Consider the following 25,431-nt stretch of genomic DNA (forward strand, 5'->3'; position numbering starts at 1 on the left):
GAGGCCTACTATTATGGAGCCATATGAATTATTTCCTCTACCGTATGCACTACAATTTTAGAACACCTAAACCGCCTTCTAACCTTGACAAGTTTTTAAACCATGTGAAAGAAGTATATCCACTTTGAATCTTGGGTTTTGTATAGTATATTCTTGCTCTATACTATCTGCCTTCTGATTGGCTAATGTTTCTCAAGGTCACTTAATATTCGTTCAAAGGTCATCCATAAATCATAGTCTCGCCGTTACTTCTACTCACATTGTCATTGCCTGGTTTCGTTATTTGACTAATGACTTAATGAATATTATTTTCCATCCTTGTTCATCACGAAGTTTATATTGTGTATATATAATGAGTTGATTAGTTGGAGTATTCAAAAAGTCATCTACTTCGTTTTTAAAATACACTGTTTCTGAGTCAATATTTGAGTTTCTTAAATTCAATTTATATTCTCGTATAATTTGTTGGAATGTGCACTGCTGAGGAGTCCCACATTAGGACGAAACGGCCATCCAGTACTTCTAGGTTTTCTATGGTGGTCTAGCTTCAATTGATTCATGATTTCAATTATCTGAACTAAGAAATATTACATAATATTCAGAATAACTTACTACATGCTTGTTCTTCCGGTATATAAATAGTTCCAGATGGACAAATACATGCTCCAGCACCAGGATGACAAATACTATTTTTCACATATACACAATCACTATCCAATTGACATTTATCATTTGTTAGTACTATGTTTTAAATTGATAAGATTGGTGAAGGAGAGATGTAGTAAAGAATACATAAAATAGATAAGGATTATCAATTTAGTGATAAATAAGGTTGGAGAAACACTAAAATTCATCAAAGTAGAAAACATCCATTAGGTAACAGCACCCTTTATTCTTTTATAAAACTATAGGTTAACGCGAAGTTGAACTTATGTAACCTAGTGTGTGTGTGTGTGTTTCTTTTAAAATCAGCTACACCCATTCCATTACTATATGATTTAGCTAATGTTTGCAGTGAATAAATGAATGTTGAAATAGTACTATGTCATTCATTCAATTACATCGTAGTGCCGTGCTTCGTTAATTGATCGCTTGGATTACTGCTATTAATACCAATCTTAACGGTGCATAATATCAGAAGGCAAAGAGAAGCGGCAACTACATTTTTATTGATATATGATGCAGACCAGAAAGCTGTGAGTACATGAGCAAATGTTAGCGAGCGAAACATACATGACAAGTATTGGAGATGGTGGGGAAGCCAAATCGAGAGTGAAGCAAAAATGATACGTATTGGAGATGGCTGGGAAGCCAACTCATTTTAAGCAAGCGTTACTCAACATTTATAGTCAGATAAAAATGAATGACAGACATATGATGAATAAGATACGAAGTGTGCATACACATACGCTCATATAAAAAGGCAGTCAAGGTTAATAAGCGAATAATTAACAAGATCAAAATATTACTCATGATGGATAGGCGAATTGGCTTGGCCAGTAGCTAGAATAAAGTATATGGGCTTAACATATAAACCGATACTACAACATCATGTTGATTCATCAAATGCTTCATTAAACAATCCTCTCGATGATTCTAATCTTGAAATTTCTTCTTTTATGAATAATCACTCTTCATATTATCTAGGGGCAGCTTAGTAACATTATTTAGTTTGGAACTAATATGGAGTGGACGCCGAGAATGACAGAAAAAGAACAAATTTTATGTGATAAAATAATCTTTAGATAATCCGAAAGGGACTTAGTGGTTTAAATTTAAAACTTCATGATGATGTCTGATCACTTTTTAAGGCCTTCAGTGATATCTGCTTCATTTCTGGCATGGCTTAGAGAAGAATTCCTGAAGTTTCAGTTGAAAACTGTGTTATATCCTAGTGAAGATTAAATTATGGGTAACTTCCGAGGACTATTAATGGACTAATATTATATATATTCTTATTGTTTAACTATTGAGTAATTAAATTGTATATATCTATATTCATCTTATTATAAGCTTCATTTTGACCTATAGGTTATTATTATAAATTTACTATTCTTAAATTATACTCAGTTTAATAATTATCGTCTCCCACGTTCACAGCCACATTTTGGCTTGATCTTGTACAATTGTGATTTCTTATTCTATGGTATGATGTGGTCTGTTTTGTCTGGCATATAAACCAAGTATGTTTGAAATGAATGATTCATATAGTAGAAGCTGTTATTGGTGTTCTATACCTAAGTAGACGGGTTAGGCGAACAAAGGACCAATAAAGACGCAAGGCTGCTCATACCGATCGAACGTCATTGGTTTGGTACGGTACTAAGATTGAATAAGTGGTATTTTGATTGGTGAATAAATCACGTGATAAAAGGCCGGGTTTAAATTCGCAACAAACTGTCACCTTAAAATTCGGCCGTGTGAGAAATGAGACGTGTTGTAGACAATGGTTGAACAGTATCACGAGTAGACATTCACGTCACTTAAAGGTTAATTTAGTAGTGGAATCTAAGACTACTATGTTTGACCACTAGTGTGGTCACTATTGTACACTCCTGAGAAGTTTGGTGTTAAGAAGTAACAACTACATGCTACATCCTTGTTTTTAATGGGTTTTTTTTAGGTCAAGTTGATCTTTTTTATAATTTGTAAGTAGAAAAAACGCCACAAACCATAATTAATTAAATGAATCTATTCAGCCTTTATAATAACAAGCAATGAATAATCTAATAGTTAAATTAATGAGTCAACCTAAAGTAGACCACCATAGAAGACCTAGAATTACTGGAAGACCGTTTCGTCCTACTATAGGACTCTTTAGCAGTGAGCATCGACGATTCCATATGAACCCAAAACCTTATGTTTCTCGCGTGAGCGCTTAACCTTAAGACTGAAGGCTCTGGGTTCATATAGGGATTGTGGATGCGCACTGATGAGGAGTCCTATACTAGGACGAAACAGCCATCCTGTGCTTCCAGGCTTTCCATAATGGCCTACCTTTAATGGTCTGATGAATTCAACTAGTAAAATTACTTTGAAATAATTCAAGGATTATAATTTAGATAAATTTAACCTTATTTAAGGCGTTATGCTTCGTATTAGTACTATACATTTGTATAAACGTCTATTGATTTCTATTTTGTAGTACACTATTATAATGTAAAATAAAATTCAACAGATTATCGAATATAAATTTGTATATAATGAAAATATAACCTGAATACACTTTAGCCTTTTACATTTTTTGTTGTTGTGTAAATCTTATAATTCTCTAATGGGTGGGGTATATAGTTATTGCTAAGGTTATAATATTTTTACTTTAATTAATGAAGAAGTAAATGTTACCAAGGTTATAATTTTTTTGAAACCTTATTGCCTAATGAATATTTTTTTCAGAAGGGGTTTTGTGGAGATTTTAGTGATTTTATAGAGTTGAGAATAATGAGTCAATTGAAGCTAGACCACTATGAAAAACCTGGAAACACTGGAAGACCGTTTCATCCTATTGTGGGACTCCTCATCAGTGAGCATCCATGATCCCATATGAACCCAGGACATTCAATCTTGATGATCATTATCAAAAGGGGTTTTGTGCTCATGTGCTCACTAGTGACTGACTCCATGAGGTATTTCCTGGAGTTCTAGTGTGAAGCAGTCACCAGTAGAGTTCAACCAGGTCTGTTCGGAGATATCAACTCACTGATGACATTGGTGAATGGTTGCTCAATTTCGTGGATTGGATGAAGTTAGACATTAACACCGTCGGGCGTCAGCGGTCTCAGTGGTCTATCGGTTAAGTGATCTGGCGCTAAACTGGTACGTCCTGGGTTCGGATCTCGCGAGTGCGGGATCGGTGATGTGCACTGTTGAGTAATCCCATAATGGGACGAAACGGCCGTCCAGTGCTTCCAGGTTTTCCATGGTGGTCTAACTTCAATTGACTCATGATCTCAACTCTATATTATACTTATTGTTGGTATTTTCAAAGTATATAATTTGTAGGAAAATCTCATTTGAAATCTATTTCATAACAGATGATTTTATTCACTAATTATGATTCAATTAATTGTTGTTTGAATCTTCTCATTAATGTTTAGGACTGTAATTGATAGATCTATTATTAGCATGTGTGCATTTTGTGCGTATTGCTTTGATATTGCATAAAGTCACAAGTATTATAAGAAAAGATGGATAGTGGATAGCAGTGGAATCCAGTTTGAAGCGCGTTTCGCCCTATATGAGACTCGTCAGTTTGATGTACCTGCATCTCAGGGTTGATGTTCACTCTGAGACTCGAACCCAGTATCGTTCGCTTCAAACGCCATCACGTTATCCACTCAGCTACTGATTCCTGATAGCCACTTGCTTGTGCAATGGGGTGAAGTTTTAATTCACTTGGTATTGTTTGGTTGAATCTTCCCATTGACGTTTAGGACTACAATTAATCAGTCTTTTATTGGCCATATATGCATACTGTGCATATTGCCTCGATATTGCATAAAGTCACAAGCATTATAAGCAGAGATGTATGGTGGCTAGTAATGGAATCAAGGATGCGTATTTCGTCCTATCTGGGACTCCTCAACGGGATGTACCTTCATCTCAATAGTACTGAGTTCCAGTTCTGGAGTAAACATCCAGCTGAAGATTCCCAAATAGGACGAAGCGGTGTGCATATTGGATTCCACTGCTATCCACCATCCATTTTTGAAGATATAGATTGGAAATTACTATTTATGGACAGAGGGATCATTGCTTAAGAAACTTGATATTTAAAAAAACATTCATTTACTTTACAACTATATGGGACTTATTCATTACAAACAAATTAACTTTCGATAGTGTAATAAGAAGACGAAGATTATCAGAATTATGTGATAATATATTAGCGCAATACATTTAGAACAATCTGATCACACATTATATACTTGTTAAGACATTTTTATATGAAAATTAGAAGCAGCAATCAATACCAGCCGAACAAGAGCAGAAAAGCCAAGGCACAAGCCGAATACACAGAAGCAAACCAGTAAGTGAAGAGGAGCATCAGAACCGACAAACGTAAATATGTGGAAGATTGAGCAACGACAGCGGAAAAAGCTGCAAGAGAAGTAAACATGAGACAATTGTATGATACAACAAAGAAAATCGCTGGAAATTACCGTAAGCCAGAAAGACCAGTGAAAAGCAAGGAAGGCAAAGTAATCACCAACATTGAAGAACAACGAAACAGGTGGGTAGAACACTTCAAAGAACTCTTGAATCGATCAGCTTCACTGAACCCACCCAACATCGAAGCAGCACCCACAGACCTCCCAATCGATGTTGGCCCACCAACAATTGAAGAGATCAGCATGGCCGTCAGACAAATCAAGAGCGGCAAAGCAGCAGGACCAGACAAAATTCCAGCAGAGGCACAGAGAGCAGATGTAGCAGCAACTGCAAAGATACTCCACATTCTCTTCAGTAAGATTTGGGATGAAGAACAAGTACCAATAGACTGGAAAAAAGGACTTCTGATCAAGATACCGAAGAAAGGTGATCTCAACAAGTGTGATAACTACAGGGCATCACTCTTCTCTCAATACCAGGAAAAGTTTTCAATAGGGTGTTGTTAAACAGAATGAAGGACTCCGTAGACTCCCAACTTCGAGACCAACAATCTGGATTCCGTAAGGATCGATCGTGTACAGACCACATCGCAACACTACGGAACATTGTGGAATAATCATTTGAATGAAATTCATCACTGTACATTAACTCCATTGACTATGAGAAAGCATTTGATAGAGTGGACAGGATAACACTATGGAGGCTTCTTCGACACTACGGCGTGCCTCAGAAGATAGTCAATATCATACGCAATTCCTATGATAGATCAAATCTCAAACTCATGCATGGAGGACAGTTGACAGATTCGTTCGACGTAAGGACCGGGGTCAGACATGGTTGCTTACTATCACTCTCTTTCTTCTGGTGATTGACTGGATCATCAAGACGTCAACATCTGGTGGGAAGCGCGGGACACAGTGGAGAGCTAGGATGCAACTGGACGATCTAGACTTCGCAGATGACCTGGCTCTTCTGTCACACACGAAACAACAAATGCAAGAGAAGACGACCAGTGTAGCAGCAGCCTCAGCAGCAGTAGGTCTCAACACACACAAAGGGAAAAGAAAGATTCTCCGATACAACACAACATGCACCAATCCAATTACACTTGACGGAGAAGCATTGGAGGATGTGAAAACCTTTACATATCTGGGCAGCATCATTGATGAACACGGTGGATGTGATTCAGATGTGAAGGCGTGGATCGGCGAAGCAAGAGCAGCATATTTACAACTGAAGAATATCTGGAGCTCAAAACAATTGTCAACCAACACTAAGATCAGAATTTTCGATACGAATGTCAAGACAGTTCTATTGTATGGGACGGAGACATGGAGAACAACGAAGGCCATCACTCAGAAGATACAATTGTTTATTAACAGTTGTCTACGCAAGATACTTCGGATCCGATGGCCAGACACTACTGTGGGAGAGAACAAACCAGATTCGAGTGGAGGAAGAAATCAGCAAGAAGCGCTTGAAGTGGGTAGGAAAAACATTGAAGAAATCATCAAACTGCAACACAAGGAAGGCGCTAAATTGGAATTCTCAAGGTCAATAAAGAAGAAGAAGACCGATGAACATATTACGCCGAGAAACGAAGACAGACATGAGAAGAATGAACAAAATTTGGATAGAACTAGAAAAGAAGGCCCAGGACAGAGTGGGTTGGGGAATGCTGGTCGGCGGCCTGTGCTCAATTGTGGGTAATACACTTTGTCATATGCATCCAAAACATAGTTGGTAAACATCACGGTACACTTTGTGTGATAGGCAGTTATTAGAATCTATCTCCTTGAAACTATAAACTTAGATTTTGCTAAAATGTAATAAATCAGTTTAAGTCCTTTTTGTTCCATAACATTCATTATGTTCCCGACCGTTGCTGCTACCTCCCGACCGTTGCTGCTACCTTGACGTGGTGGTCGGGCTTGCCTATCGTGATGATCCAATCGAGCTATGCTGGCTGGAACAATCGTTCCTCAAGGTCTTACCATGCCAAACAGGTCGGTTGAAGAGCGGTGAGACTAAAAGCAGCAATCCCAAGGTCCGAAGGCGAAGTCGTACTGCTGACTGTACAGAGGTGTGAAAGCAGTAAGGTGTTTCCTTCAGACAACCAGCATGACAGCGATGCTGCCTTCCCACAAGGAGGGGTGGGGTTAGAAAAGGTCGACCCTAAAAATGCACACCTCGCCTTATCCCACGGATTTCCGTCTCCGGCGGTAAGGACTTTTGAAGAACGGAGCTAACACGTCAAAAATCCCCCACAAAAAGGCCGTGCGTGACCGGCCTCAAGCAGATGTCCCTTGGGCACTGCGGTCACGCTCCCAGGTCGTTAAGACCAACACTAATCCAACTTCTTTTTCAGGTCCCTCAAGAAATACCCTTCCACGGTGTGGGCAGCCGGGAAGAGATACTAGCCCTCATACCCTTAACTGCACACAAGACCAAGTTGGTCGCTTTCAAATCCTTCCTACACCTAATAACTCTGTTATCTCCTCGACTAACCCTTCCCACGTCCTTTTATCGCGTCGCACCGCTAGGGCAAACGATTCGAGTACACAGAACGTTATTCCTGGTCTCTTGAAACCACGCTCTAAACTACATATAGGAACTTTTAATGTCCGAACATTGTGCCAAATAGGACAACAGGCTTCCTTAGCTAGAACTCTAGAATCTTACACCATCGATGTGTGCTGCGTCTCCGAAACGCGCATACAAGATCCGAGTAGTGTCATTCATTTGACCGCACCTAATCAAAATAAAGTTTCATCTCGATACACGCTCCGTGTATCTGGAAGCCCTGACGCTGCTTCCCGTGGCCTCGCTGGAGTAGGTATAGCATTAAGTCCTAGGGCAGAACTAGCTCTTTTAGACTGGATCCCAGTAGACAGTCGTCTATGCGCTGTTCGACTAAACGGATCAGTAAGGACTCGGAAAGATAGGGAAATTCGTCGTTGCCTCTTCGTCGTCTCTGCCTACTCTCCCACTGACTGCAGCTCAGACGATATAAAAGATGAGTTCTACAGGAAACTTTCTGACCTTCTCCGAGAAGCTAGGCGTTCTGATGTAGTAATAGTAGCAGGTGACTTTAATGCTCAAGTAGGTAAACTAAGTGAAAGGGAAGGACACCTGGGTGGATCTTATGGTGTCATGGCGAAAAGAACAGATAATGGCGACCGTCTGTTGCAGCTATGCTCAGATAACCGCCTATTTCTTGCAAATACTAACTTTAAGCATAAGGAAAAACATCTTTTGACCTGGCGACCCCCGAATTCGTCCCAACGTTGGACCCAATTAGATCACATCGCTATCAGCCACCGATGGAGGGGTTCGATAGAAGACTGTCGCTCATTCTGGGGCACATGCTTAGATTCAGATCATGCTCTAGTGCGAGCACGTATTTGTCTGCGTCTTACTGGACGTAGGAAAGACACTGCAGGGAAGCCTCTAAGGGTTCTACTTAATGGTAGGCAAGCTAAGAATATATTTCAGGAACAACTAGAAAAACAGTTAGGCAGCCATGTAAGTTGTGTCCACCCCGAGGCAGCGTGGAATGACATCCGAAAAGCTGTGGAATCAGCAGTGATATCCGCTAATAAGGTAAACCATAACGTTAGGGAGAAACAATGGATCTCGGCAGCATCTACCGCACTGATAGATGCTCGTAAACTCATCCCACCTGGCTCTGAGCATAACGAAGAGCGGAGTCAACTTAAGCGCAGGCTTATAAGAAGTCTACGTAATGATCGTGAACAGTGGTGGGTAGCGAAAGCAAGAGAGATGGAAAAGGCAGCGGCAATAGGTAACAGTAGGCAGCTATTCAGACTCGTTAAAGAAACCGGTATTAGGAACCCGAATATCAGTGAAACCATCTCAGATAAAGATGGGCATATAATTCATTCTCAATCCAGGAGGTTGGATCGATGGGCAGAACACTTTAGGGATCAGTTCAACTGGCCTTCAGCCACACTTCAATTACCCACGATCCCCAGTCGTCCTGAATGGCAAATTGATGTAAGTCCTCCAACCCTCTGTGAGGTTGAAAAAGCTATAGGAAATCTGAAGCGAGGGAGAGCAGCAGGCCCTGACAGGTTGACCCCTGAGATTTTTAAGGATGGTGGTCCAGTACTAGCAGTGAGATTGACTGAGGTCTTAGGTAGAATCTGGGAACTGGACGTAATTCCATCTGACTGGTCCCAATCACTGATTGTGCCAGTTTATAAGAAAGGACAAAAGTCCTCTTGTGACAATCACAGAGGGATCAGTTTGACTAATATAGTGTCTAAAATATTAGCTTCAATAATACTAGGTCGCCTAACCAAAGCTCGTGAAGAGCAGACTAGAGAAAACCAAGCTGGTTTTCGACCTGGACGTGGTTGCATAGACCAGATATTCACCCTACGTCAGGTCCTAGAACATAGACACAAATTCAGACGTCCCACAATAGTAGTATTTCTTGACCTTAAGGCGGCATTTGACTCTGTTGATCGTGAGGTTCTATGGCAATGTTTGTCACTGAAAGGAGTACCAAAGAAGTACATTAACCTCATAAAGGCTCTCTACTCGAGCACAACTGGTCGAGTTAGAGCCTATGGCGAACTGTCATCAGAACTGATTACCACAAGTGGCGTTCGTCAGGGCTGTCCACTCTCCCCATTCTTGTTTAACTTTGTCATTGACTTACTTTTAGAGATAGCACTTTCATCAGCTAAACCTCCAGGAGTTGAACTTTTACCAGGAGACTCACTTGTCGACTTAGAATACGCCGACGACATAGTTTTACTCGGTGAAGACGCTGACAACATGCAGAGTCTTCTGACCACTATAAGCAACTATGCAGGCATGTTCGGAATGCGATTCTCTCCCTCGAAGTGCAAAATGTTACTTCAGGATTGGGTTGCATCGACACCTGAACTAATGATAGGGAGTGAAGTAGTTGAGCGTGTAGACCACTTCACTTATCTTGGAAGTCTCATCAGCCCTTGTGGTCTGGTATGTGACGAAATCTCAGCACGGATACAGAAGGCTCGTCTAGCTTTCTCCAACTTGCGTCATTTATGGCGTAGGCGAGATATCCGTCTAGCAACCAAAGGACGGGTTTACTGTGCAGCAGTTCGCTCCGTCCTACTCTATGGCAGTGAAACATGGCCAATAAGAGTAGAGGATATTCGTAGGCTACTAGTGTTCGATCATAGGTGTCTTCGAAGCATTGCTCGTATATCCTGGGACCACCGGGTAAGTAATGCAGTTGTTAGGAAACGAGTACTAGGTAGGGATGGCAAATCGATTGATGAAGTAGTGAAACTTCATCAGTTGAGATGGCTGGGACATGTGTTACGTATGCCCGACCACCGACTGCCCCAACGTGCAATGTTTCATGGTGTAGGAGTAGGTTGGAAGAAAGCTAGGGGTGGCCAGACCAAAACGTGGCACAAATCAATGAAGTCACTGACAAGTGGACTGGGCCATGTTGGTAGGTGTAGACTACCTGGTTGGGATTCGCGAGATGACAGCAACCGATGGTTAGAGACCTTGAATGACATGGCTCAAAATCGTTTGCAATGGCGAAGATGCATCCACTCTTTGTGTTCTACCAAATTCTAATCTTCTGAATTCCTCATGTCTTTATCTTTTTCTCTTTCCAAATTTATTTCACTGTACTATACTCCTTCAATAATTTCTTGAAACCCCTAATCTTTTGGATTTCTGATTATACTCCTACTACTTCTACCACTATGGGATTTGAATCGACAACTGCATCTCTGTGCTAATGTGGTATGGCAACTCGAACTGATGTACGTACGTACGAAGTTCTACGTTGTGACTGACTGACTGAAAAACAATGAAATACACAGTTACTGGTCAATAGACTTTGCTTTATTTTTTTTATTCTGGGATAAGATCAAATTATCATTCGATTATAAGACAATGTAATAAAAATATTTTCCATATTTGTATAAATAACTTTTTATGATAAAGATTTTTTATGGTTGAACTCATGAGTCGATTGTAGCTAAACCACCATAGAAAACCTGGAAGTACTGGACGGCCGTTTCGTCCTATAATGGGACTCCTCATCAGTGAGAATCTACGATCCTGCCTCGCAAGATTCTAACCCAGGACCTATCAGTCTCACACATGAGCGCTCAATATCTAGACCACTGAGCCGGCATCCAACGTTATTAATGCCTAACTTCAACCAATCCACGATAGGTCGTTGGTTCGAATCGCTCGAGACGGAATCGTGGATTCGCACTGCTGAAGAGTCCCACAATTAGATGAAACAGCCGCCCAATGCTTCCGGGTTTTCTATGGTTGTCTAGCTTCAATTGATTCATGATTTTAACTATATAAAATTACTAAAATCTCCACAAAACCCCCCCCCTCTGATAAAAATTCTTTAGTTTTATTCATTAAAATCACTAAGTAACTATTTTTAATTAAGGTTTAGAGATTTAAATGGATCATAGAAGGTTTTTATTGTTTAATTAAACAATAATTTTATTATTTAATTAACTTTAAATTAAAAAGCAAATATCAATTAATGTAACTACTTAAATATGAGTTTTATAGATTAGTGGTGTACTTTTATTATGTTTTTTGTTACTAACGTGGACACTAACGGGAATAACTGATACAAATATCTTTGAAATTTCTTAATGTATTATTCATTAGTGACTTGATTCACGGGAGGATTTCCAGAGTTTTTGTAAGAAGCTGTAACTAGGGGGAATCAAACAGTGGTGGATATGAGGAAGGTACACATTGAAAACAGTAGTAGGAGATGGTTGAGTAATATCGTAGATTGTTTGAATAATAATACAGACTTCATTTGTATTGGTTGTTAGGATTATTTGATTGATGTTTAGGGCTGCAATTGATAAGACTCTTTTAGGATTCGTTCATCCTGTGAAACGGTCTTGATATTGCTATTTAGTTACCATGATCATAAGCAGAGATGGATGATAGTTAACAGTGGAATTCAGCATGAGCACAATATCAAAGTCATCCACATAAGATGTACAAGTACCAAAAGAGATTGATTAATTAAACTCCTAAACAATGAAAAGGAAGATCCAAACAACCAATATATATGCATTCGAAAATACTTACATACAAAATCAGATATTTTTCATACAAAACGAACTGTAGTATTGATATTAGTTTTCTTTAAACAAAGCAAGCACGATGACATTCGTAGAATACTCTGAATTCATTGGATTTTGTTGCTTTCTCTTCAGCTATACATATAAGCTATGATGTTTAATTCGTTTCAATTAATAGCATAGTCTTAACATCGAAATGACAATTAACAATTTGTGTGTGGTGTGTAAAAGATACTGACAAATTTGACGAATCCATGGTAGCTTTTCTATCCCATACACACGAGAAAATGCAGGCCATGACAACCAGTTTAGCAGCAGCTTTTGCATCGATAGGCCTCAACATACACAAGGGAAAAAGTAAGATCTTCGAATAGGACAAAGAGAACACCGACTCAATCACAATTGATGGAGAAACTTTGGAAGAGGTGGAAAGTTTTACTTATCTAGGTAGCACCATCGATGAACGTCGAGCATCTGATGGAGACGTAAGGGCAAGGATTGGCAAAGCAAAGGCAACATCCCTACAGTTGAACAACATATGGAACTCAAAACAACTCTCTGTCAACTAATACCAAAGTTGCAATCTTCAATACAAACGTCAAGATAGTTCTACTGTATAGAGCTGAAACTTGAAGAACTACTACAACTATCATCAAAAAGGTACAAATATTTCTAAACAGTTGTCTACTCAAGATACTGAATGTCTGTTGGTCGGATACCAACAGCAACAGCCTACTATGGGAGAGAACAAACCATGTTCCAATTGAGGAGGAAATTAAGAAAAGACATTGGAAGTGGAAAGGATACACATTGAGGAAATCACTTGGAATACTGAAGGGTAAAGGAAACGAGGAAGATCAAAGACACACCGCCTCGAGAATTCGAATCAGACATCAAAAAGATGAATAGCAACTAGAAAGAATTATCTAGAACAGTGTTGGATGGAGAATGCTGATGGGCGGCCTATGCTACTCGACGAGGGGTAAAAGACTTAAGTAAGTCAGTGTAGAAGAAGTTAAAAGTTTAAGTTTTGTAAATGAAACATTTTTACAATTGATTAGAATGATAACTATATAACAAGAAAATAATTTTATTACGTGATACAACCATAGTTTCGAAAATTTAGAAAGACAAAGTGAACATGTGATATTCAATTTCTATCAGAAACATATGAAGAGTATTTATCTATTTTTTGTTTGTGATATTGAGCATTGTGTTGCGTATGTTGGTATCAGCATCCAAGCTCCCGGGGTTCGAACCAATAACGGTTATTCATTAAAGTTTATAAACCTCTAGAACGGTAGCAACGTGAATCGACCTACTAAGTTATTGGCATCTAAAACATGTGTTTATATTACTCTGCCACTTAGGGATAACTCAAATAGTCTCATTTTGAAACAAAGACTTCAATTAGCTATCAGTAAGACATCTTATGTAGTCCCACTAGTAATTATCGAAAATTCAGGGTCTATGTTTTACCAAAAACCCAAACAGCATGTAAACGATGATGTCATCTCCCATTACAGCTGTCACTTTACATGTATGTGTAGAAACATGTATATCGTGATTCGCAAGTAAGGATAGGTGAACGCAAACCTAAGTGGCCACAAAAAATAGTACTAATGGTCATTTAAGGTCACAGGATAGACAAATATCTTACTCCGTTGCGAAACATTTGGTTGAGACCGGTCATACTGTTGATATCAATTCAGAATTTGTAGTTTTGTACAAAAGCTTTCAAGTGAGTATACTAAGGTTTACTGAATCCTTGACTATACGTGAACTGAAATCCCCTTTATGTATTCCAAAACAATTCGTTCCAACCCTTAGCATACCCTGATAATACAAATTTAATGTCCAGTATGGTTTTTCACATCGTGTACTTTATCGTTATCTTAGTTTCTCTTTACCTTTTAATTTGTCTAGTTGACCGTTTATTTTTCGTATATAATATCTTAACAAGTATATGTATGATCAGACTGTTCGAATTATATCGCACAAATATGACATACAATTCTGATAATCTTCATCTTCTCATCACATTATCCAAATTATGTTATCAAATGGAAATAACTGTACATCTTAGTTTGTATGTTTAGCTGAAGAGAAAGCAACGAAATACATTGAATTTGTAGTGGCATTGAACCATAACCACACGACCTTTGAAACCAAGCATATAATTACTGAAAAGACTTATATTCAACAATTGACACGAAGAGAAGGTTAGCTATGGAGAACGCGGAAACATTGATTCAGTTCAATCGGATTGTATGACACAACCTTGCAGGCGTAGTGTAAATTATCTCTTTTATTCATATTAAATATATTGTTTTATCCCGAGCCTATATGTTGATGATTGTTACGATATGACAAGTCAGTATAAACAATGATGTGACTTCCACGTAAGATCTTATAGATTAAGTCATCACATCATGAGAAATCTACAATTTTAAGATTGGGTTCATTATTAGAGCAGTAGTAATAATGAAAGCAGATCATAATTCTAGAGTCGTTCTTGCCTTGTTCACATTTTTGTAAGAAAAGAAAAGCTAAACAAGAAAGATTCTGATATCCAGTGTATCATTGTTATGTATGAACAGTTCAACTTACATGTCTTACAAATGATACCATCATCTTCTTGAATTGAATAATGACCATACTTACAGAAACATTCATTTTTTTCAATTGAACAGAAACTATTCGGGACAAGTTCAGTACAGAATGAATCACCTATGGGTAGACAAAATTCTGAAATAAAAAGAAATAAATACATATGTTTCATTTATATCATTATAAGTGTATTAATTTTCTTAATAACTGAATTCATGAGTCAATCTGAGCTAGATCACTATTGGAAATCTGGAAGCACTGGACGACTGTTTTGTACTAGCATGAGACTCCTCAATAGTGTGTATCCACGATCCCGTATGCTGGACTCGAACTCAGGACCTCCGGTCTCACGCGTGAATGCCTAACCTGCAGATCACTGAGTTGACATCCAATGGTACTAATGTATAACTTCAACCAATCCATGATCTTTTGCAACTAATCATCCATTGTCTGAGGTCAATAATTGTCTCCAGCCGACACGGATTGGACTCAACTGGTTACAGCTTCCCATTAGGATTTCAGGAAATCCATCTTGAAGCCAGTCACTAGTGAGCATATGATTATCATTTGGGGGATTTGTGTAGATTGTAGTAAGTTAATAGTTGAATTCATGAGTTGACCAATGTTATACAACTTTCGAAAACTTGGGATCACTGAATGGTCAACTCATGAATTCAACTATTAAACTTACTACATTCTCCACAAATCCTCATTTTAATAATCATGATAATCAGTTTTTATTGAAATTGAAAAAAAGTGAGAAAACATTCTCCCCCTCTAAATAACAATAATTTGTTGCCAGCCAAATAAATCAGAAAGATTTTTCTCTTTTTTTTTATAAAGTTTAAGGTATAGGCAAGATACAGGCCCCTTTCTCTTAAATGTTTTTCCTTCACCTGTGAAAAATTTAAAAAAATTCATCTTTGATTATGAAATTAATTTGTTATATCGTCTGGAAAACCAACATCATTTTCTCTTGGAGACAATAAAAAAAAGTTGCACGTAATTATTCAAAATGACCGGTGTATAGAGATATGATATTCCGTGTGTGTGTGTGTATGTGTGTGTACGTTTGAAGCAAAACGTATAATTAACTATGTACGTCTAGTGAGAAGAAGTAATGGTTTTTTAAAACGATCCATCTTTAGAAAGCAAACATGGAATGACCAACTAACCAACTTCTATAGCTGGGTTCCGTTAAGTAGAAAGAGAAACCTCATTCATTCTTTATGTTATCGTATACATCGGATATGTAGTACGGAATGCATGAACGAAGAACTCGTGTTCCTCAAGAAAACCTTAATGAAAAATGGCTACCCAAACTGGTTCATAGAGAAGAATATGAATAAAAGTAACTTCGACAGGAAACCTAGTTATTCCGTCCCAAAGAGAAACCTTTCTATAAGTCTGGAATTTAAAGGTGATCGAACATCAGACGTAATCAAAAATCGTTTGACAACAACGATTAAAAGGATATTTAATGCTGCTAAACTGTGAATAAACTTCACGAGTAAAAACTTATTTTCTGTATTCATAAAAGATAAGCTTCCGCGTGTGGTCGCCTCTATCTGCATCTATCAGTTCACCTGCTCTTAAGGAGCAAGGTACATCAGCCGTAGCCAGCGCTCGCTTTCAACTCGGATACGAGAACATATACAAGTTTGGTTCTATAGTGATGAAAAGAAAGCAGTTAGGAGTTCTATACTTGAACACCCAATCGACTCTAATCATTCTACGGATCCATAGTCTGATTTTAAGGTTGTTTATATGATTCATTCAAATTTACCTAGAATTCTTCGTATCAAACTCTTAAAAATTGCCGAAGCTCTTACCATCCATGAGGTCAAATCAGAACTATGCGTACAAAAGAAGTACGTCTTATCATTATTGTTACCATGGACTTAATATTATTATCATTATCATTCTATTATTATTATTATTACTATTATTATTACTCCATTTCCCCCTTTACTTATATCCTATATTCTCATTATTTTATTCATGAATACTTATTTATTTACCTTATTTATTTTTACACCCCTACGATCTTTAATTATTGTAACCAAAACATTCTATTCATTTTAATCATCTTAGTATATTCACTAAATCTGTTGTTATTACTCGCATTACGTAATCTAGTATTATAATCTTGGTTATTAGTGTTTACATTTCCTCACGGAATTAGTACTTTAACAAAACATTTTCATATATATATACGATTGTACAGCTTGATAATAAATTCGTTGAAAAGAGATCCCTTCGCTGAACTTCGTGTTTTAATTAACTAGCTGTTGATTTAAGTTAGACCACCACCTGGAATCAATGTATGGCATTCGCGTGCAAGACTGTAGGTCCTGGATTCGTATCCTGTATGCTGGATTGTGAATGAGAATTGTTGAGGAGTCCCGTACTGGGACGAAACAGTTGTCCAGTGCTTTCAGGTTTTCCAGGGTGACCTAGCTTAAATCAATTCATCAGTCGATTGTAAGTAACTTAAACAATCATTTTAGTATTGAATCACATAGATCTTTCAAAAGAATGATAATTAAATTTAGGTAGAAAACAGTTGACAAATAAAATGTAGGGATTACCTACATGAATGTACATCATTTACATCCAGTAGTAAATATAAATGTGTTTGTTTTATACTGCGTTATTTAAAACTGATAGTTGTAACCATGTCAGTTAAAATCGAACCACTAATCAATCAAGGAAAATGCTACATGTATTTAGATAATTGCATTTTTCACGAATAATTAAACAATTTATTATTACTATTGAGATGACTATTGAAAAAGAACATTCTCATGTTGAAGTAAAACAGATTCAATCATTCAGGGAAGTTGTTTACCGAATTGAGAGAACCAAAAGCGAATGTTCGGTGCTTTACCCGGTTTGGCGGATATGGACGGTCTACCTAAGGGATTCGGGAAATCCTGATTCCAAACCAATGATGCACATGGGCTCCAGTATCCTGAAGGGACAAATGGAGTTTGAACCTATTGTTGGTCACTGGTTACCATGAGACTGCATCGCATGACGTTGCTCCACTGTCTTGTGGATCAGACCTGTATGTCAAAGGCTTGGGGTGTGTCCCTCTAATAAAACCATCTGCTTCAGTCTGGGCACCTGGGTAGTATCACAACCCTCACACAAATCAATGATAACTGCTACTGGCCACATTGTTATTGTATGGCCCATATGTATTTGGTACCTCCTTGTACCAAAATAGAATTAAGTTAATTACTAATGAGACATAATCAAAATAAACATCTATCAAGAATAAAATTTATCGAATATATGAGATTGAACAGTTACATTCTAAAAATAGTTTAGTTTCAATCAAACATTGAATAGGCTGTTTTAATAAAATGGAAAACAATCTTGTGTACATCAAATAAGTAGTTAAGAAATGTGTATCACAGTTATTATATTCACGTTATCATTATTATTACCAGTTTAAACGTTATTATTTATACAGTTATATAATATACCGTTGTAGGCCAGGGTAATTTTGCACTGGTTTTCAGGAGAACCAGACATCATCCAGACTTTCACGTGACAACCCAAACAGTACAGCTCGATCCCGTTTAATAGGAGAGCCAGACACTGCCCAGGCGTAACCTGAGCAGTACAGCTCAATTCCGCCCCATAGGAGAACCAGAAGCTATATGAGCTTCAACGCTACAATCCAAACAGTACAGCTCAATCCTGTGGCACAACCACACAGGTGCCAAGCACCCTGATGAACCATTCTCCCCATTCATATACACATTCACATCACATGTATAATTATTCCGATCAGCGATTGCGTAAAATAATTATGCACAGCATGAACAGACCAATGTTGACCCATTCCGCTTACACGAAAGTCAAACTCATTAATATTAGCAATGGCGTTATGCCTTACAATGCTCCAACGACAACAGCCCTTGAGAACACTGAAGAGCAACCACCAGTATGAATGAAATCGGTTAACCAGTAAACCAACTTTTCACATAAACAGCCAGCAAAACTTGCTAAAGCAATGCCGAACTATCCACAATGTGAATGACGAACCTCCAGTCTCACATAAAACCTTCAGCTCTACATGGCCATATAGCTTATACTGCATACAACACATATATAGGGTAGTAAGTGAAACAGCACAGCCTGAAGCGTTAGGGCATAAACAACGCTTAAGATTCATTGTCTAGTGTCGGAATACTAATACAAGACCACCAAGATTGTGGCTAGCCCCTATCGACCTTTGCTTACAACGTTTGTGAATTTAGGCTATATCGAGGCAATACATACAGTATGCACATATGCCAATTAGAGACCGACCAGTTGCAGTTCTAAACATCAATGGGGAGATTCAAACAAACAATACTAAGTGAATTTATAACGATTACAGTTGTGTTATAGATTCATAGAGGAAGATCATACAAATATTCAGTTTTCAAAGGTCTTTATTCAATATTAAATAGTGATATATACCATTTACAAGTATGTAAACTGTTTACAATTGCTTACTGACTACTTATAAATAAAATGTAAATACACTTAAACCTAATTCATTTAATATAATTGTGTTGTTTATTTTTGATGATTACATTTAAACTAAGTAATTTACTTTGTTGTTTTGAAGTAAATAGCTATGAATCTCTCATTGAATAAGTGTATAGCAATCTTAAATAGTATTTCTGTAGCCCTGAATATGACTTCAAACATCTGGAGGGAAGCACGGGTTACAATGGACAGCTAGGATGCAGATGGACGATTTCTAATGCGCAGATGATCTGGCTTTATTATGATACACGCAACAACAAATGCAAGAGAAGACGACCAGTGTAGCAGCAGCCTCAGCAGCAGTAGGTCTCAACACACACAAAGGGAAAAGAAAGATTCTCCGATACAACACAACATGCACCAATCCAATTACACTTGACGGAGAAGCATTGGAGGATGTGAAAACCTTTACATATCTGGGCAGCATCATTGATGAACACGGTGGATGTGATTCAGATGTGAAGGCGTGGATCGGCGAAGCAAGAGCAGCATATTTACAACTGAAGAATATCTGGAGCTCAAAACAATTGTCAACCAACACTAAGATCAGAATTTTCAATACGAATGTCAAGACAGTTCTATTGTATGGGACGGAGACATGGAGAACAACGAAGGCCATCACTCAGAAGATACAATTGTTTATTAACAGTTGTCTACGCAAGATACTTCGGATCCGATGGCCAGACACTACTGTGGGAGAGAACAAACCAGATTCGAGTGGAGGAAGAAATCAGCAAGAAGCGCTTGAAGTGGGTAGGAAAAACATTGAAGAAATCATCAAACTGCAACACAAGGAAGGCGCTAAATTGGAATTCTCAAGGTCAATAAAGAAGAAGAAGACCGATGAACATATTACGCCGAGAAACGAAGACAGACATGAGAAGAATGAACAAAATTTGGAAAAGAAAGATTCTCCGATACAACACAACATGCACCAATCCAATTACACTTGACGGAGAAGCATTGGAGGATGTGAAAACCTTTACATATCTGGGCAGCATCATTGATGAACACGGTGGATGTGATTCAGATGTGAAAGCGTGGATCGGCAAGGCAAGAGGAACATATTTAAAACTGAATAACATATGGAACTCAAAACAATTGTCAACCAACACCAAAGATCAGAATTTTCAATACAAATGTCAAGACAGTTCTACTGCATGGAGCGAAAACCTGGAGAACTACGAAAGCCATCGTCCAGAAGATACAGGTGTTTGTTAACAGTTGTCTACGCAAAATACTTCGGATCCGTTGGCCAGACACTATCAGCAACGACCTACTGTGAACAAACCAGATTCGAGTGGAGGAAGAAATCAGGAAGAAGTGCTGTAAGTGGATAGGACATACATTGAGGAAAGCAACCAACTGCATCACAAGACAGGCCAACATATGGAATCCTGAAGGTCAAAGGAAAAGAGGAAGACCAGAGAACACATTGTGCCGAGGAATGGAAACAGATATGAGAAGAATGAACAAAAGTTGGATAGAACTAGAAAGGAAGGCATAGGACAAAGTGGATTGGAGTATGCTGGTCGGCGGCCTATGCTCCATCAGAGGTAACAAGCGTAAGTAAGTAAGAATATAACTTCAGTTAGATCATATGAATGAGTGTTGTCAAAATATATATGCCGGTTATCTTCATAAATAATTATCGACTTAATTCACGTTGGTGAATAATGGAATAAAAATAAGTCATATACGAGAAAGGAATTCGAATACTTATGTATTTTGTACGATCGTCGATCGGAAACAGATGCAAAACAAGACGATACGCAACGGAGGTGTGTAAGTTAACTCGATTTAGTCCAGCGTTAATCGGTATTTATAGTCATACAAAAATAAGTTACAGACATGTGATTAGTAGGATAAGATGTGCATACACATAGGCTCATCTAAAAACAGTTACGGTTGATGAGCCAATAAGTGATTAAGGCAAAAATAAGACTCAAGTAGAATGAATAAATTGGTTTGATCGGAAGCTAGAATAAACTATATGAGTTTAACGTTGTCACAGAAGCATGAATATGCCAGATCTGTATAAAAGGCTAACTCTTGCGATTCAAGTTTTTCAGTTAATATGACGACTAATATACAGGAAATTGTACATCTTATCATGAAAATATAACTTTGTAATTTAGAACATTCAAACTGACATCTTCCAGCATAATCGACTAAAAATTCCTGGAAAATCAAATGACACGGTATGACATCAAAATTATAGTAAAATGACGCCCAAAAATGAAGATTTAACACTGACTATTAATAACGAGCCATTGAATTTGGCTCATAGATAAATTGATGCCTAGCATAAATGTTCGATTATTGTTTTGTTAAATCTTCACTGGACAACACTATTCATTTTATTTGTTTGAACATATAAATATCGGTACAAAGGGGAACCAGATATATATGCGTCACACAAAAAAATTGTCATTTCATTTAATTATGTGGGGGATATGACACTGTCCGGGTGCCCAGACTGTAGCAAGTATTTTTCTGAGAGGGCCAAACCCGGAGCCTTCGACCTAAAGGTCTGATCCATTAGGCAGTGGAGCAACGTCAGGAGATGCAGTCCCATGGCAGCCGGTGAACAATAATTGGTTCATATGCCATTTGTTCCCTCAGGATTCTGGAGCCCACATGCACCATTGGTTAGGAATCAGGGTTTATGAACTCCCCTAGGTGGACTCGCCTTGTCCACTAACCCGGTTAAAGCGCCGAACATTTGCTTTTCGTCCTTTCAATTTTGTAGACAACACCCCTGTCGTGAGAAGACAGTGAATAGGGCGTCCATGATAGTGGCTGTATTAGCGTGGCTGTGTGAGAGCATTTCGAGAGAGGAGGCAGGCCCTCCTCCCTCTCGGCCGAACCCGGGCATTTGGGGGCTGGAAAACACTGATTCTGTAGATCTGTCTATCAGATACAAAAATGTATCATGAGTTTCAACATACTTTTAAAAAAAATTCATTTAAATGACCAAGCAATTTCTACTCAATACCCTTTTATATAATATCTTAATAAACATCTTCAAAAGAACCTACATTCCATAATAGGAAATGGTCAGAATTTCAGAGATAAATCGACATATCATATTTCATAAAGTCTGATTAAAGATTAGCAGGATAACACTTTTTGTTATCTAAACAATAATATTTAAAATTTTCTCTATACAGTTGAAATCATGAGTTAATTGAAGCTAGACCACCATGGAAAACCTGGAAGCATTGAACGGCTGTTTCGTCCTATTGTGAAACTCTTCAGTGGTGAGCATTCACGGTCTCGTCTCTCGAGATTCAAACCAAGGACCTATCAGTCTCGCGCGCGAGAACTTTACCGATATTCGTTGACAGACAGTTGTTTTGAATTGTACCAGAGATATAATATTGAGTAAAGCTAATAATAATAATAAAAACAGTCAACCTAATGTGTCATGAATTTTTAAAATGTTACACTTTATGACCGAGTGAAAGTTAAATAAAAAGCCTTACTCATGTTCATTTAATGGATAATTCCTATCAAAACTGATACAAAGGTAGTTCTATAAAACTTATCTATTGAATTACATCAAGGTGAATTTACAAATTCAGATTTGGAACTTTATAAATAATCGAATTCTGACGGAGTCTGAGAAATTAAATCTAGGAATTATGTTTAAAAAGTTTTTCAGTGCAATGTAGGTTTCCTACATCCGGTTGATTGAACACTTAATGGTGTACCAAACATCGTTAAATTAATGCATGTCATTGATTAATCAAACGTGACCATAGCAACTTGAAAATAACTTATCACTGATCAATCCATCTTTGTAGTCTTTTGAAGCATACTGAATATGGATGACATTTTAACTGAGTATTGTCATATCGTTTGTTTCTAAACACTGTAAAAAATCTTTCATCATCGTGATACTCATTGATTTCAGCGAGATATTATACTTACTAAATAGAACACTTCAATAAATTTAAGCTTTCTTCTTTTTTTCCAAGACAACTCGTCTGAAATTGTTTGTATTCAGACTTGTCAAACAAACATTTTTCTATTTTCATTTCATATCACTAATATATAAAAAGAGTTTTAATTGAGTTGATGAATCGATCAACGCTATACCGCTACTGAAAACCTCGAAGTATTGGACGGTCGTTTTGTCCTAGTGTGGGACTCCTCAGCAGTGTGAACCCATGATCTTGGGCTTGAATCTCACGTGTGGTATTTTGAATGTGAACTACTGAGGAGTCTCGTGCTAGGACGAAACGGCCATGGGGAAGTTAGAGGTTTTCAATGGCTGTAAAACGTTGATCGATTCATGATCTCAATCAAAACCCAACATTCTCTACAACCCTTTACTGATAAAAAGAAGTGTTGATCCACATTCACTTATCTTCTAGTATTTGTTTTTTAAAATGATCTAAAGTTCTCATAGAGTATTCTGTCATTTGTTGAAGTAAATAATACCTTATTTACACTAATCTAAGCATGGTACAACACGTGTGAGAAACAATTTAAGGCTGGTAATAAATATATTTTTGTTACATTCCAATGAGTAAAAAAGCTGTATATCTGACGTTTCGTGACTTAATGTAAGCCACTTCTGCAGAGTAAATTAACAGCCAAAATTTACTCTGAAGAAGTGGCCTACTTCAGAAATACGTCAGGAATACAATTTTTTTACTCATTGGAATGTAACAAAAATATATTTGTTATTAACTATGTACCTAATACTCAATTTATTTGAAACTATCTATTTCAACCTTGGTAGTGATGCAATGAGCGAGAACACAAGTGGGGACAACTGAATGTATTTGAACATAAAATTACAAAATCACTTAGTAAAATCTGAGAACCATACAGTGAATACTTCATTTGAAAAATGTCTCAGACTTCATTATTCCTTTGTTTCCACACCAATTACTCTCTGTTCTCATTCTCTTTTCTTAGATCTTCTTTACCTTCTGCCACCAGGTATTTCACTTTCGATTGCTACTGCATACTACTTATATCAGTTGACATCAGTAGTACATATCACATTGATATCAATTTAAGATTAATATACCTTATTAAAAAATGTATAGATTACTACTTACCAATATCTAAACTTTGTAAGCGTAATTTTTTCATTCCTATTCCTTGATTACATCTGATCATATTTAAATTCCATGATATGATCCACATAACCAAAACGAATAATGCTCTTCTTGAATACATATAACAATGTTGATTCTTAAAATATAACAGATGCATTTACTTCTATCTGTTATGTATCGTTTTATATGATACATAAGATATGTGATGTAAACTGATGAAATTACTCCATATTTTATCAACAATAAGAATAGTAGTAATAGTGTGGTATGGTCTACTTATATCCTCATAAGTAGTATATAATGATAGTCAGATATAGAATGTATTTTGGCAGAAGATCGATAAGGAATGAACTGAAATGAAGCGCGATTGGTAGGAAAATGCATGGACAATGAAATTAGAGAAGATGTACTGATATTCATAGAAGGAACAGTTAAGATTGAGACAATTGATTGATAGTTTGCAAATTAACTGTTTACTACTGTATGGTTATCAGAATTTAGTGAGATAGTCTGTAATATTGTGCTTGAATACATTCGATTGTCCCTACTAATGTTCTCGTTCACTACATTAGTAGTAGTATTATCAGTAGTATTATTAGTAGTATTATTATTAGTAGTAGTATCAATTAGATGATAATTACTAATAAGATAACCTTTAAATAATATTTCCTCATATATATTTATTCATTACTGATAAACTAATAAAATTTAAACTAAATTCTGATTGGTTGATTTTCAAATAAAGAAAAAAAAATAATAAAGAAATTTTTTTTCTCTATATATTAAATATAAAATAGATAAAATTAAGTCTAAAAATGATAACAGTAAAGGGTCTATGCGAAACTGTATGGTAACTAATGACAAGAATATGCTTTTCTTTTTTCTTGTTTTTCTCTCTTTTTTCTCCTTTTTTCTTGTTTTTTCTCCTTTTTTCTTGTTTTTTCTCTCTTTTTTTTAACTTTTTCATAATC

General features: G+C 37.2%; 1 protein-coding gene across 1 annotated transcript; it reads right to left on the minus strand.

Moving 5' to 3' along the window:
- Positions 1 to 14,745: 14,745 nt before the first annotated feature.
- Smp_131340 (hypothetical protein) lies at positions 14,746 to 24,548 on the minus strand (the record flags this gene model as incomplete). Its single annotated transcript, XM_018798438.1, has 2 exons — positions 14,746 to 14,969; positions 24,461 to 24,548. The coding sequence occupies 2 exons, from the start codon at positions 24,546 to 24,548 to the stop codon at positions 14,746 to 14,748; spliced, it is 312 nt and encodes a 103-aa protein (XP_018653380.1).
- Positions 24,549 to 25,431: the final 883 nt, after the last annotated feature.

This window comes from Schistosoma mansoni, chromosome 6 (genome assembly GCF_000237925.1).
Source record: "Schistosoma mansoni strain Puerto Rico chromosome 6, complete genome".
Classification (NCBI taxonomy): Eukaryota; Metazoa; Platyhelminthes; class Trematoda; order Strigeidida; family Schistosomatidae; genus Schistosoma; species Schistosoma mansoni.